This window comes from Mesoplodon bidens (genome assembly GCF_964165515.1).
Source record: "Mesoplodon bidens genome assembly, chromosome: 2".
NCBI classification, from domain to species: domain Eukaryota; kingdom Metazoa; phylum Chordata; class Mammalia; order Artiodactyla; family Ziphiidae; genus Mesoplodon; species Mesoplodon bidens.
In genome coordinates, this window is record NC_138177.1 from 32,951,332 (window position 1) to 32,967,708 (window position 16,377).

The window sequence follows — 16,377 nt, forward strand, 5'->3', positions numbered from 1 at the left end:
TTCTTTATGACTGTGATGGACTCTGCTTTGCAGGCAGAAGACAAGGCAGACGTGCTGAATAAGGAGCTCCTCTTGACCAAACAGAGGCTGGTAGAGACTGAAGAAGAGAAGAGGAAACAAGAGGAGGAGACAGCTCAGGTAACAGGCGTAGGCGGGTTTGTCCTTACGCAGGTGTATTGGTATGAGGAGTTGATTAATACTGTAAACAAGAAGTCACATGAAATTTGTTCAGATCAAGGGCGATGCTGAAGCAGTACATGTGAGTAGAACTGAGGCAGCCTTTCCACCCTTGAACAGCTTTTAGGGATTTGCCTTGACTGAGACATCTAGCGAGAGTGGTATGCTTTCTCCAAGTTTAGGAACTTGGAATTATGATCCAAGAGCTTTGAGGCATCCGCAGATTTCGTGTTGTGTCTCCAAGATGTTTGACTTCTCTGAAGTAGTTTATGAGGATTGCTAAGCTGGAAGCCTACAGAGATCTCTTCTGGGAGTCACCTCCATCAGTCACGCTTCATTTTCCCGATTCATGCCTTAGAAGAAGGAGCACCCACGTTTCAGTTCCTGGCAGAGCTCTCAAATCTTCTTCCCTGAGAGAATAAAAAGAAACCCTTTGGGAGCCAGCCCTGAAGTTAGCTCTCTGCAGTATTCATATGGCTTGTGAGGCTGAGCACCTGGAAGACACACCATTGCCAAGGACCCAGAGGTGACAGGAGGGACCTCTCCACCCTAGGAGTCAAAGCTTCTGGCTTCCCTGAGGAAGAGCAGGCTGCTTCACCCATGGTCTCCATCTCTGTCCATCCCAGCCAGGCATGATTAGCTCACTTATTTTAATGAGTTCAGTTCGGAGACATCAATAATACTAAATATAAAACAGCACACAAAGCATTTCAAAGACCTACATCCAAGCAACCAGAAAAAGTTCCAGTAAAGTTACTAATGGAGGGATGTGTCATTTAGCACCTTCTGGGATTTATAAAAAGTATTCCATGATTTTTTTTTTAATGATGAAATGAGTCTCGGCAATTACTGTGGACCAAGATTTTTGTTTTTCTTTAACATACTCAAAAATATTCGGGGGCCGATTATCCAGTTTGATCTAGCCCTTTGGATGGGTTTTGCTGTTTTCTTTACTTCCTACTTTTTGGTGGCCCACTTCAGTACTTCAGGTAAAGAATGAAGCTGTTAGCAAATGAATTTAATCCATGCCCCTCTCCTCTGTGTGTGTGTGTGTGTATGTGTGTTTATATATGTGTGTATATCCTGTTTTAATTGTTGTGGTTCCCTTGTGAGATAGGGATTATTCTCATTTGTCAAATGAGTAAGCTACAGCTTAGAGAAATTAAATGAACTTGCTCAAAGCATCTCAGCTATCTCAGTTGACCCTGAGTCAGTGTGGCCTTATTGAAGAAGGGATGAAGGGTATGGCTGAAGTCCTTGAATTATGTAACAGAGAGAACAGAGACCAATATAAACAACTAAGTTTGAATCAGTATAACCTACAAATGCTCTTAGAATTTTAGAATGTAGCAAATGTGAAGAAATTCCTAAATCTTGTAATGATAAGACCAGTTATAAATTGCAGTAACTTGTGAATTTACAAGTACCGAGTATACTCCATTCATAATTTGGGATGCTGCAAAGCAGAATTCATCATTTTTTTCTGATTGTGAACTTAAAGATTAACCAGAGTTGTTTTTTGTTTGGTCAATTTGGGAGAATCGAATTCTTTCCTTTTTATCTGGTGGCACCTGAGCTTTTTCATTGCCTTAACCTTCTTCTATACCTAGAATTCTAGAGCTGCCAGGCTAAGAAATAACTGTGGTTTTAGGTTTAGCATTCATAATTTAGTATTTCTGCAACTGTAACAAGTACTGCATTATGTCACTTTAACTTCTTCTAAAGTCAGTGTTTCTTCAGTCCCCATCTCCCATGTCTGACTCCAGTCCCCAAAGCCTCTTGTTCCTACCTCCTGAGGAGTAACAGCAGTGTCGATATGGGACGAAAGAAGAAGCCCTAAAATGTTTTTTCAGTAATTTATTGCAGAGCATCAAGAGTACATGCAATACTGCCTTGATGTTTTGTTTTAGACTCTCATAAGGATAAAGATAGCTTCTGAATGGACACTTATTTAACAATATATTTATAAAGTACTAAAAAGCATAAGCAGTTTTATACTAAGATTGCTCATATTCTTATACACTGCAGGAAAAAAAGTAAGATTTCTGTATCTCTGGAGATGATTAGGTTTTTCAAATGACCAACATGCAACTGCAGTAGGAAAAATGTGTGTACTTACAGCCGTTTACATTGTTGTTGACTATGAATCAGGCAGACTTGAATATGGATGTTCATGGAAATTTATTAAGATTTTGACTGAGTCTTGATGTTTCTCATTCTTACTCTTTTAGCTGAAAGAAGTCTTCAGGAAACAGCTAGAGAAGGCAGAATATGAAATAAAGAAGACTACAGCTATCATTGCTGAGTATAAACAGGTAATGTGCCATTGTGGGCTTCGACACTATAAAACTAATTGTTTTGCTCTTTTCTTTGGGAAAAGTTTGTTTTCAGAGTTTCCAGAACAGTAACTGTACTGCATTGATTATAGTTGTTGGCTCATTTTCTCCTCTGAAACAGACAGTGGTTGGAACTGCTTGCTGATAACATGAGAAGTTTAATTGAGCAAAACAATCTGTTGGTTGTTTTCAATGTTTGATAGATTTAGAGGAACAAGAAATCTTATTACCATTGGGATCCTGTCTCTGCCTTACTCAGAAGCTAATTTCCAATAGATCACACTAGTAACATTTGCCTCTTGGCGGAGCACTAAAGTTTAGTCACTATTAAATGGCAACAGCTAGGAGATCCATGAGTCCTTTGCTGTCACAGTAGAGAACATGGGAGCTCTTTTTCCCACATGGCTATATGGCCTTACCCAACAGAGGCCAGTGCTAGCAATTAACCTCCTCTTGTTAACCTGAAAAAGATCTTTTAATGGTGGAGCGGCGCTCTTCTTGAGGACATTTCTAGTCCCATCGCGGGGGAGGGGGGGTGGCGGCGTGTCTCAGAAAGCCTTCATTCCAGCTCCAGTAGTATCTTCCTGTCCCTGCTGGTTATGCTGGGACATGGCAAGGACTCCTCTTGTTGCCGAAGTACTCTGACTGGACTGTTCAAGTTCCAGTTTTCCAGAATTGTTAAGGTACTGTATGCCACCTACTTATCCAGAAATTTCCCTGGGGTCTCCTGCCTCACAGAGGAGTTTGAAGTCTAAGGCTTACTTTTTTTTTTTTTTTTTTTGTGGTACACGGGCGTCTCACTGCTGTGGCCTCTCCCGTTGCGGAGCACAGGCTTCGGACGCACAGGCTCAGCGGCCATGGCTCACGGGCCCAGCCGCTCCGTGGCATGTGGGATCTTCCCGGACCGGGGCACGAACCTGTGTCCCCTGCATCGGCAGGCAGACTCTCAACCACTGTGCCACCAGGGAAGCCCTAGGCTTACTTTTTTAAAAAGTGTTTTTTTGCTTATAAATGAAATTTACATTCCTTGTGGAAGTGCAGAAGAGCACAAGGAAAACAAGCCTCCCTTAATCTTGCCAACTAGAAAGAATCACTAAATACACTGAGTATGCTTTGTTGCTATATAAATAAAAATGTAAGTTATATTGTTCATGCATTTTGGGGGAAACTAGTTCATTTGTATATTATGAACACCTTTCCATAAGGATTCTGCCCCTCCATGGAAGATTGCTTAGAAATAAGGCTTCAGAGCTATCTTCTTCTCTTTTATAATCTATTTATATCTATATATCTATATTTACATACAGATGTACAAAATCAATATATGTTTATTTAATGCCTGCTACATGTGAGGCTTGTTACTTTGGAGGAATAAAAGGTAAATTCATTCAATTGCTCTTCTCTGGAAGCTGATCTTGTAATACGGAGGTAAAACCTGTCCATAATTAAGAGGAGAGGGAATTTCTTACATGTGGGAAATGAGGAATCCCTTCCTGGAGAAGGAAGTGAGTTGAGTTGTGCTTCAAAGGCTAGGTGAGGTTTGGGTATCTGGAGATGGAGAAGGAGAGGATGGAAATGGTGGAAAGGTGGAAACAGCATGTGCAAAGGCATGGGAGGTAGATTAGTGACAAAGAGTCTTGTTTAGCAAGAGTTTCAAGTACAGACAAGAGAAGCAAAGGTGAGTTGGGGCCTAGTTCAAGGAAGGTCTTCATGGATAGGCTGAGGAGTTCGGATTTTATTCTGTTTATAGGAGGACAGTGGCATGACCAGGGACATATAATTGGCACTACTCTGTCCAGGGAGAAATGTGGAACCAAGTGGAGAGATGCACGGGCAAAGAAAGACACAGAGCAGTAAGAGGCCAACAGCAGAGTCCAGGGGAGAAAAAAATAGGGCCCTGAACTACTATAAGTAGTAATGAAAATGGAGAAGCAGGAAACACAAGAGTCATTTTTTTGCTAGATAAGGGAAAATACTGGAAGAGATCCTGAGATTTTGAATTTAGGTAACTAGGAGAAGGGCTGGTTAGCCATTAAGCAATAAAAGGAACGTTAAAGACCGTGTGCTATGGAGCTTGCCATTGCTGCAAATGCATTTTTTTCATCATTTTTTCATCAGGCCCTGAGTGGCCACCATATGCAGCACTCTTCAAAGAGCAATCTTTGGGACTATTCTTGAATATTATCTGGCAAGCACTTGAAGTAATGTAAAAGGCAACAGACCCATCTCTTTGAAGACAATTAAACATATAACGTAATCTAAATGCATTCTGTAGTTGGAATTGGCTATTACTGGCTATACGTTTGGGCTTATTTAAAAGGGTTTATTTGTTTGCCAAAATTGCTTGAGAAATCTCTTCTTTTTAACATCAGCCCTATAGTCCTATTTATTGTTTCCAGGCTTGGATCTGGACAAATTGGAGACTGAACTCAACCTGGTCCCAGGTCTCTAGAACTATTTTTGAGTAGACTGGGATTTTTTTTAATGTCCGTTTTGATAATAGAGGTAGAACTTTTATGCTTTTAGTCCAAATTGCACTTGAAAATTTGACATCCCCTAACTTTTTTATTCCATTTTTTTCCAAAATAAAAAATTCTTATTTCACTCAAGTTTAGCAAGACTTGAACTTCTGTTTTTTTTGTTTTCTTTTTTTAATACAACTTTAGGGGGCTTTGAAAGCACTTATTTCTGTCTGTTCCTGGTACTTGTTGGCACCTTATTTCAGAATCAGTAATAATGAGATGTTATTTAATGATGCTTTATATTAAACCCTTCACATACATTTTCTTTCTCACTGATTATCACAGCACAGCACTTTTCAGTCATGAAGAAATTCAGAATTCTTTTCATCAGATTCCTAGGATAGTACCTTGCCCAAAGTAGATACTCAGCAAAGATTCTATAGATTGATTCCAAAGTGAGGACAGGAATTCACTGGGACCAGTCACGGAAGCTAGTGACAGAAAGAAAGCAAGTCTACCCCATGTGTTTCTTCTACTGATCGAGATAGAGGTGTGCTTTACACACGGAACACTCTCAGGCTTTCTGCTGCTTGTTTTATGGGAATAACCGGCATTTGCAGTGCTACTCATTTGCAAAATTTCTTATAGCATCCGAGATGTGAGTGAATAAACAGCTGTGTGCACATGCTACAAGAGACATTCTACTTTCTAGTAAAGTAGCTCTTTTCTTTCTCGTAGATCTGTTCCCAGTTGAGTACCAGACTGGAGAAACAGCAAGCAGCCAGCAAGGAGGAGCTGGAAGTGGTAAAGGTGAGGAAGAATGAAACAGTCCTGTGATACACTTTCTTCCAAATTCATGTAGTCTTGAGTGGGCACCTGATAGGAGGATCCCAATATATGGTCATGCACCACAGGCAGGACAGCCTGTAGACACGACCGCACCCCACCTTTGTTTTAAAGGAGTTAGGAATTAGGGTGAATAGGGTCCCTCTTCTGACTGGGGTGTGGGCCAGATGAAAGGTTATGTTCCCAGAAATCTTTTGGGCTGTCAGAGACAGGTAACAGGAAAGGAGGTAGGATTTCAGCATTGTCACAAGAGGCCCCTGAGCTTTCTTGGTTGTTGGAAACCTGGAAACCCGAACCCTCAGCAGCCTGCATCCCAACTGTGCCTGAATTGATGTGACTTCATTGTACAACCCAGTAGGATCATCCCATTAATCTCTTAAACAGTGGACACCATGGGCAGTATAGAACTCAGCTGGAGGAAACACGTTGGGTAACTGATTTTTCCACCAAAAGTAGAGATTTGTTTTTAAAGAAAACGTGCAGCATTTATTTCTATGCTGCCCCCTGGTGGTAAAACTCCTTATGGTGATTACCTACTTGAAAAAAGTGATTGTTTATTGTATAGAAAAAGCAGTAAACCAAGCTCTTGGGGCCAGTGTTACAGAAACCTGATATAATTCTATTTGAATATATTCAGCTTTATACTAGTAAATAAATGCATTCTAGGCACTTTCGTATATCACTTAACTTGACAAGTTATTTAACCTCTCTCAGATTTATTTTGTGTTCTGTGAAATAGAGATAATATTACCTACCTCATAAGGTCATTTTGAAGATTAAATAAGATCCTGTTAATAAAGTGCTTAGTCTAGTACTTGGCACACAATAAATGCTCAGTAAATACATATTTTTAAAGTTGTAACCTGAAAATCTGAGACATGAGAACTGAAAATAGGAACTTTGTTCTGAGAAGGTGACTTTTTGGGATTCAGGCCTGGGAGACATGCTTGGACATATCAAGAGGAAGAATTTCATGACCAGCTGAATATGGAGTGAAGGAGAAGCTAATGGAAAGATGACACCAAAGTCTTTAGGCCTAAATGGTGGGGTAATGCACAGTGACACAGAAGTGTGGGCAGAGTTACTTTGTGTGTGTGTGTGAAGAGAGGGGTATAGTTACAGTTATGGACATGCTGAGCTTGTAACAGTAGGACATCAAAATAGATCAAAATTCTGTAGTATCTCTTTTTTTTTTTTTTGCGGTATGCGGGCCTCTCACTGTTGTGGCCTCTCCCGTTGCGGAGCACAGGCTCCAGACACGCAGGCTCAGTGGCCATGGCTCACGGGCCCAGCCGCTCTGCGGCATGTGGGATCCTCCCAGGCCAGGGCACGAACTCGTGTTCCCTGCAGCAGCAGGCGGACTCTCAACCACTGCGCCACCAGGGAAGCCCTGTAGTATCTCTTATCTCTAAACTTTTTGAAGATATTTTAAGAAAACAGTAGCACTGTTGTTTTGAAAAGAGTTGCCATTGTTCAGTGCTCTGTGCCTGATTGGCCATCCAGGCATGTGGCGGAGTTGCTTTTATCACCTTGAACAATAATGATCATCTTCACTTAAAGTTGAACAAAAGGACATATACTACACTTGTTGCAGGGGTAGACTTAGGTTAGTCATAATGACCTTCCTCAGTCTACCACAGGGAAGTTACTTAAACTCTTAAATTTCTTCATTTGTAAAATGGGGGTGATAACACCTAATCATAACTAAATGAGGTAACGCATGTAGCATATATGCCATGGGGCTTGGCGTCTAGTAAGGATAATGGTAGTACAAAGTTTCTAGAAAAGATTTCAAAGAAATGCTATAATACTTTCTATCCCCAGAGTCTCTCTAGAGATACTGTAAGAAAAAGTAGCACCTGTCTTGGATAGTTGGGTTTTGTGCCAACTATAACCATTTTGGTCATAGCACAAGAAAAATAATTACTTTTATAAATGGGCCTGCATTTGATGACCACAAGCAGTGTCTAAAGAAAAATCATATTGCATTGTTTCAGGACATGATTTATGCTGTGAAATGCAGTTTGATATTGGTTATCTCTTTTGGATATTTCAGGGTAAAATGATGGCATGTAAACACTGCAGTGACATTTTCAGCAAGGAGGGTGCTTTGAAAGTAGCAGCCGTAAGCAGAGAGGACCAGGGAATTGAATTGGATGATGAGAAGGACTCTCTTAAGAAGCAACTGAGGGAGATGGAGCTGGAATTGGCACAAACCAAACTGCAGCTGGTGGAGGCCAAGTGTAAAATCCAGGTTGGTGATTTGATAAAAGATCAATTAAAAAAATAAACAGTTAGTGGTCTAGGATAGTCTAGTACTGTAGAGTCGGCCTATCGAGCTCAGAATCATACGATGTTACCATATAAGATGAATACATTTTCTGCCCACAAATGAGTTGCATTTTACATCTTTTTTTTTTTTTTTTTTGCGGTACGCGGGCCTCTCACTGTTGTGGCCTCTCCCATTGCGGAGCACAGGCTCCGGACGCGCAGGCTCAGCAGCCATGGCTCACGGGCCCAGCCGCTCGCGGCATGTGGGATCCTCCTGGACCGGGGCACGAACCCGTGTCCCCTGCATCGGCAGGTGAACTCTCAACCACTGCGCCACCAGGGAAGCCCTTACATCATTTTTAAACACTGATATAAACACATAGTTTTAAATAAAATTTTAATAACAAAAATTATATATATCTTGTGAGAACTTAAGCATATGCCTTTTTAGTTTACCCTGATATTTTTTGGCCATGGTCCTTTCCCATTGAACTTGGTCGCTTAGCTGATCCTGAAAGTTGAAAGGCCAAACCCCTCCTGTTATCCTTCCCCTGACAGTTGAACGTTGGCTGACAGCCATTCTTTTCTTTCTTTGGAGCTTCTTTTCATCTTTACCTGATTTTGCCAAATCCCTTTCCCCATAACCTCTTTCCATATTGGCGGATATCAGAGTTAGAAAAGCAGTCCTGGCTTCTGATGGACTGTTCCCACTTCCTTCTTACCAGTGACCCTCACCCTTGCCGTATCCTGCCATGGCACCTGCTGCACCACACTAATGATCCTGAACTCTTTCTGCTTCTGACCTTGTACGTCCTCAAGGGCACAGGCCATGTGTTTGGAACTAGAATTTATTCATGCTTACACTATCAGTAAAAATTCATCCCATCTGTATGTTTACGTTTACCTGTGGTTTTAAACATCTTCTCTTAGGCTGTAGCCTAAACCTAGATTTAGACCTAAATTGCCGGGGGAAAAAAGGATAAAATGAGGTTTCATTTCACTGATCAGAGAAAGCACAGATTCTGGTTTTTAGTGGTAATTCTTTTAGCTCTAATTATTTTTCTTGCATTCAGAAGCCAACTAAATCTCACCTGGGTTTTGTAGGAAGAAAACTGCGGCTGTGTAGACCTGTGGATTCCAAAAAGCTATACTCTAATTTTTTTGGCAGAGAGAAGATATTTATATAACTCAGATGATTTTCTTTCTTGAATTAGGAACTTGAACATCAGAGGGGAGCCCTTATGAATGAAATCCAAGCTGCAAAAAACTCTTGGTTTAGCAAAACCCTTAACTCTATCAAAACGGCCACGGGAACGCAGCCACTGCAGCCGCCACAGGCCACCCAGCCCCCCAAGGAGAGCACATAGGTCCAGCCTCACCCAAGTACAAGAGCACAACGATCAAAGCAACGGAAACCCAGGATGATTCCTGGTGTCCCTTTAAAAGGAAGGGAAGGAGGCCAGAAAGCAAGCCAGGATCTTTCAGTAGCTCTTACTCTTTCTTGTTTGACACTTTAAAAAAAGGGATGTTATTTAAACTAACCTGATTTATGTCGAATACCTGTTTTTGTGCTTCTTCATGGAAGACTGTGTTCCGATCCATCATAGTATTACACATTATTTTACATGCCTGATGTTTGGTTGGAAATAAGTAATTCAGAACTAAATGCTTTTTATTTAGAACTAATTATCCATATTATTTTTATCTTACATAAAAATGGAGTTGTCTTTTATTCCAAGTTTGAAGTGATAGGCAGGTATTTGTCACAGCAAGAAAAAGAGATTGCAACCTAAACCTCTTAACTTTTCAGGATTCATTCAGATAAAGCACATTGTGAGACCAGTCATGACCACTGTCAGGTTTCCTCCTGAAAGTGATGCCCAGGATAGCGGTAATCCTATCCAAAGTAAAGAACAGACCTGGGATTGAACAGTTCCCAAAGACAGTTTATTTTCATTTTCTGTTGGGTACATGTGGAAATGAAGTGCCAAGAACCATGGAATAAGATAGGCTATTGAAAACACACACTAGATAAAAAGAACTGAGATTTTGATAAATGCAGGATAAAAGAAATCATTTTGGTCCTGGTCTTCTAACAGGTCCTTTTAAGAACTCCACATGGGAATTGCAAGTTCCTAAGTAAGAACACAGTTGTGACTTCTGACAAATGTAAAGTCAGAAGTGGATATTATGAGTTGCATCTTTAGGAAACCTTCACCAGGGAAGCCTAGAAAGGCCCTAGAAAGGAACAGCTGTTGTGCTTAGAATGGAATGTAGAACCAGGGACAGAGTATTCATTTAATGTTGACATATACTTGCTAAGGAAACACTAATATACTGTAACTTTGTTAAAGTTATGAAATGGGAAATAGAAGTCAGCTTCATATCATCTTAGTTTAATATTAGGCAACTTTTTCTGATTTCTGTAGCTTCCTAAAAATGTGCCCTTTGTACCCCTAGATGAAGAGATGCAAATGCATTTGTAACATTTTTGATTGCATATATAACCTTTATAGAAATGCTTATCTCATGGAAAGGTAAAGCTATTGTTTAAAAGTTGATGGAAATATTTTTTTCAATTATATTTAACATGTCTTTATAAATAGTCCTTGCAGGAAATCCTTTGGTAAGGGAAAAACTAATTTTCCCATTTTTTAAGCTATTTTGGAGGGCTTTGGTCCTTTACAGCAACCAAACTACTGTCAGCTATGTATAGTAACATTTATTGATACTCATGCTTGGCTTCACTGTTGAACATATTCTTTGCAAAGTATCTCAAACTCTGTAGTGCCAGAGTGACTCTCATCTGTGCCATATGTTGCAGTTAAAAGTAACACACTCTTGGAAGTAAAAATCATCTAAGAGCCATCTCAACTCCAGGAGCATGTACTACAAGTTGTTCATGATGGATCCTTTCCTCTAAAGTAATCATTAAACTCTAAAAAGTGAAATCCCCTTCATCGGTAAGTGTTCGTATCATCTACAGCCCATAAAACTGATGTGGTTGTTTGTTATCCTTCCTTACACTCATCAAATTAATACTTTTCTTATAGAATTCTTTTTTTTTTGTCCTGACATCTCTCATCATAGTTTTCATTTCCTTTCACCCAAAAGGAAAATAGCATTCTGAGTATCTGTGTTGACTTTAACATTTCCAACATGGTGGTTTAGAAAAATTAACTTTTTTTTCCTTTTTTTTTTTTTTTGCAGAATATAATGGCTAGAAAATTGCATCTTGGTACTTGTTTCTGTAAATCTTTTAATAGAGTTTGTTAGCTTTACTGGTACTTTATGCTTTGATCCCAAGAAGCCTTGTACAAGTTGCCTTATCAGATGGCTAGCTAAATTAAATGTTCTTTTGTGTTTTGTGAATCTCATAATTCTACTGTATAGAGCTCTTTTTACATTTCACAGAATGCCTAAATTGCATAATTTTCCTTAAATGGTAGTTGAGAGAGAAATAGCTCTAGGTCCAGTTCTTATCTGTAGACCTGGCTCAATTTCATAGCCCATTACATTTTTTTCTTTAAACAAAATAACTAGGTACATATATTCCAAATGTTTAATAAATCTGTCTTTTTCATTTTCTTTTAACTCTTTTAAAAGATTACAGTGGCCATCCATAGATTTTTTTTTTCCTTTTCCAGTTCCATATCATACTTGGGTATGTGTATTGGTACCATAGTCTAAACTGTCCCTCACTGCAATGTCTTTGGGTAAGTAGCAATAGCAAATACAGAAGGAAAGAAAATTCAGAAGTTGGTGTATGATATTATTCATACAATATTATAATAGCACTATCCCAGACCCCATGCCCTTCACCATGTGTTGTTTGAAAACTCATGCATTCCAGCATTAAATAACTGCTAGTTTTAATTTCTCTTCTTTTGAAGTATATTTGAGAATTGTTACTCTTCTCTTGATTTCTTTTAGAAAGAGATTGACCAGCTCAAATATCCAGGAAATTTTCCGATACTCTAGAGTGTTTTTCATCTTTTCCTAACATACATTATATAAAACATTCCTCCAAAAATCCAACATTTGCAACATTCTGAGAAGTGACGATTTCTCCTTTCATTAAATTCTGCAGAATAACTTAAGAGAATGAAATTCAATTGGATAATTCAGTCATTAGCTTTTATATCTTGAGAATCTTAACACATTTCCTTAAAGCTGAAAGAAACCAAGCTGAATTTTGCAGTGCATATGTTTGCTAGCTTCCCACATCCTGAGCCATGGCACAATTTGGTTATATTTAGTTACATACAATTTAATGCAAATAAATTCTCAGTTACCTAATGGTCTGTATATGAATGCCTATCAGAAACATTAATAGGAATGTCACATAGGCTTATGACCCTATCTTTCCATGAAACCAATAATTCTCTTCATCTCTCCCAACTATTAAGTTAGTAATTTGTTCTGCATTGGCTTTCTTAAATTTCCATAATAAAGTAGAAAAGTAATGTTTGTACTGATGTTGGGGTATTTAATAGTATTTATCTTGTTTCATTGTTTTCAAAAATTCCATCCTCTTATACTGTGTATTAATATTCATTTTTCTCAAACCCTTACTCCATTTTCTTAAAATACTTTCTAGTTAATAATTAGTAGCTTCATTTCCTACCTAAAGTAAGAAAAACAAGAGAATACACAGTTTAGGGCACAAGAGATGAGAGTTAGATCCTTTAAGGAATCGATTAGTTACTGAGGATGAGAATCGCATATGTAACTAACGTAAGGGATTGAGTTTTCTTTTTCTTGAGCTGAAATCAGTCTACTCATTATTCTGCTAAGGTGGTTGTCTGATTTCAAGACCCTTCTGGGAAGAAAAGCTTTCAAAAAATTAAGTACCCTGTTTGTTTTATCTTTCTGGAAAAGAACACTTTTAATTACTTAGTAAGATTATTCTGTTGTATAACTTACTCTTAAAAAAAAAACCACTCTAAAGTAGCTCCAATTCTCTTGCTTCAATTACAGGTAAATGAGAGCATGGACAAACTCTGTTGTTTGATTTGAATGCTGTGAGATTTGTGTATGTGTGTGTGATTGGTAGAATTTTATATGGAGTATCCCTGCCTCTTTGGTGTACCCAGGTACCATGCAACTGAATATGTACATGGCGATCAGATACAGAAGGCCAGGCACAACTCAGTGGCCTGTGTTTCCTACTACCAGATATATAAAACTCTTTCTCTCTAGTTGCCATGCTGATTGTCACATTGAACTGGAACTGCTTGAAAACATCCTTCCTCTCTCATAGTGGCTTCCATATAATATAGGTAAAGCCCTTAGGGATTTCCTTATCTTTCAAGAGCTACCAAAATGAATACTTCAGTGCAGGCTGCACCTCAATAGGAGATGATGATCTTGAGTTGTAAGGAGAAAAGTGGATGTTTATGAGTAGCTTAGTGACTACAGTCAATTGTCAGAAGTCCCTTTCTTAGCTTCCATCTAAAAGACTACACGTCAGGCTTACCTCCAAATGTATTTGCTACTTGCTATAAAAACATGTTCATCAACATGTCCTACTCTCCCCATCTCCACCCCTGGTTTATCATTAGTGGTATTCTGAAAACGTTAAGAAAAAAGAATCATTGAGTAGAAGATGAATATTTTGAGTTACTTTCCTTTTTCATTGGCAGTAAGTTAACATGTAAAATCTTTTCTGTTAAAATGTAACTTTTAATAACTATATATTATATATGGAATAAAATATAGGAAACTGAATGATAAGGACATAAACACATCAAGACTCTGGTGTCATGAAAGCACAAGAATAAAGCCTGGAAATGGCCCCAGAATCCAAGATCCCAATAGCCTTTGCATCAGTTTCTCTATTTTTGGTATTTTGCATAATGTATGAATCCTTAGTTCAAATAAGGAAGAAAGTTTCTCAGTCAGCCCCACGTCATTTCTTTCAACTCCTACCTTTCCCTTGCTGAGGAGGTAGTAGAAATTCTGTGCCATCTATTTTTATGAATTCTATGATTTTGCCCATGGCTTCTCCAGTGAAAACAGGTTCCAGAATAAAGGAGTTGATTAGCTCAAACAGTGCTAATTGACTTCAAAAGAAATTAGTGAGCAGCCTCTCTCCTCTGTCAACACTGACCAATTAGATGTTTCCATAATTCCATGTATTATGTATAGTACACTCTATAAATGTAAATGTAATGCTTGTTTAAAAAAAGTGCAATTTATTGTACATTGTCCCAACAAATGTTTACTTTTATAATTGTTATGAACTTGAATTGGATTAGTATCTTGTTTTCATGTGTGAATGAAGCCTTGTGAAATAAACAAATGCAACCGAGAAGGTAGCAAGATGACTGTTTTTGTGAGCCAGTGATGTTTTCAATGCTTTGTGTTGCTCCTTTGGCCCCATTAAGCAGTAATAAACATTTGTTCTGAAATCCATATGGCTTTTTAATTTTTTTCTAGTTGATTTTATTCTGAATCAGCTGAACCCAATGTTTGTGAAAAACTTATCTGACACTAGACTCTAGTGAATTTAGCAAGAAGAAATATACAGGAGTTTGCTCCAGGTTATACCCTGCAAAATGATATCCTGTACAGCAGGTACAACCAAGTGCCCTGTATTCCTCTCTATAGTGATTCCTTGGTTGCAAGTAACAAACTCTCTTAAGCTAGCTTAATAATAATAAGGCAATTAATTAAAAGGAAAAAAGTATATTTAGCTCATAGCTACCAAAGGCCAAACCATTGGGCCTGAAGAGGCACGGGGACAAGGGACTGGACTGCCATCAGCAACCTAAGCAATTGTTCTGATAATCACTCTTCTGCTTGTCTTGCCAGGTGATGCTTATCTGCTGCTGCTTCTCTCTCTGAAAAGACGCATCCCCTGCTTCTAAGTGCACAACTTCCAAGTTTACATGTCCTCTCTTCAAGTGACCAGCAGAGATGGGCTGGCATCTCAGTGTCCCAGTTTCAAAATCTTGCAAAAATCTGATTGGCTAATCCTGGATTGGGTGGCTGCTGCTCACCTTTCAGCGTACAGCACAGTGGGTGACATCATATAATTCAAACAGAACTCCAGAGGCTCTCTTGAAGTGGAGGCAGGGTGCAGAGAATCCCTATTTGCATTTTGTTCTAATTTGCATTTTGTTTTGGGTGTCCATGGAACCGAATGAATGCCAGATTAGTCAGCTCCTCTTAGAATTCAGCATGTATTAAAAAATAGTAATCAGAGATTGTAAAATTAGTTTGCGGCCCACACCCAGCCACAGACATCTTTTGTTTGGCCTATGCAGTAATTTAAAAAATGAGAAGTTTTACATAAAAATTAAACAGTCGGGGCTTCCCTGGTGGCGCAGTGGTTGAGAGTCTGCCTGCTGATGCAGGGGACACGGGTTCGTGCCCCGGTCCGGGAGGATCCCACATGCCGCGATCGGCTGGGCCCATGAGCCATGGCCGCTGAGCCTGCGTGTCCGGAGCCTGTGCTCCGCAACGGGAGAGGCCACAACAGTGAGAGGCCCACGTACCGCAAAAAAAAAAAAAGTCAAATTATTCAGAAAATATCTACTGAGCTTGGCAGTGAGGAGGTCATGAATGGTCTTGACATGGTCTTGACTTGACAAGTGGAACTTACTGTTCATTATTGATTAAAGGCCCTACACTTAGTGAAGTTACCTGTTAACCTGTAGATTTTTGTCCAGTAGGGATGCAAATCCCTATTTTCTTTCCAGTGGAATAGACGACTCGAAAGGTTATGTATAGTTTACTACCCTGTAGGACATTAACTAGTTTGTGTCTAACTTTGCAACCTTACACTAATATTCCATTGTTAAATTGCCTAAAGTACCCACCTGTGCAAATGTACTCTTTGATAGTTTTAAGAACTTGTTGCTACCCTCATGGTTTATGCAATGAATTGCATAAAATATTTGTTAATATTTGTTTTATATTTGCATGAGAATCTTGATTTCACCTTTTTGAAATTATACTTTAACAAAACTTTTCAGTACTGTCAAAGGGACACTCAGCAAAATCTTTTGAAAGTTTACTTGCAAAGAAAGTTTGCAAGGAAGTTCAGGCTTTAGAAGAACAAGCTCGCCAAATAGAAATTACAACTATTTATAGGAAAAAACTACACAATTTCCAAGTATAGAATCTATAATTAGTTTGTTCATGGTGGGAAAACAGCAGTTCTCACACTACTATCCATATTTTTAGACATCAGCATTGCAAAAGTCAGAGATAAGGTGTTTGTTTGATTTTAGGGAGTCCAATTTTACAGGAAAGGCTAAGGTTCAGAAATTCATTTA

At 39.0% G+C, this 16,377-nt stretch overlaps 1 protein-coding gene across 5 annotated transcripts in view; it reads left to right on the forward strand.

The window, feature by feature from the left end:
- RABGAP1L (RAB GTPase activating protein 1 like) overlaps positions 1-14,503 on the forward strand; it is a 700,878-nt gene extending 686,375 nt beyond the window's left edge. For all 5 annotated transcript variants that reach the window (XM_081224264.1, XM_081224265.1, XM_081224267.1 and 2 more), the window contains 5 exons: positions 34-138; positions 2,409-2,492; positions 5,714-5,785; positions 7,878-8,075; positions 9,307-14,503. In XM_081224264.1, the coding sequence (XP_081080390.1) occupies positions 34-138; positions 2,409-2,492; positions 5,714-5,785; positions 7,878-8,075; positions 9,307-9,459 (612 nt within the window). In that variant the 3' untranslated portion in view covers positions 9,460-14,503. The remainder of the gene's footprint in view (positions 1-33; positions 139-2,408; positions 2,493-5,713; positions 5,786-7,877; positions 8,076-9,306) is intronic.
- The last annotated feature ends 1,874 nt before the right edge of the window (positions 14,504-16,377 follow it).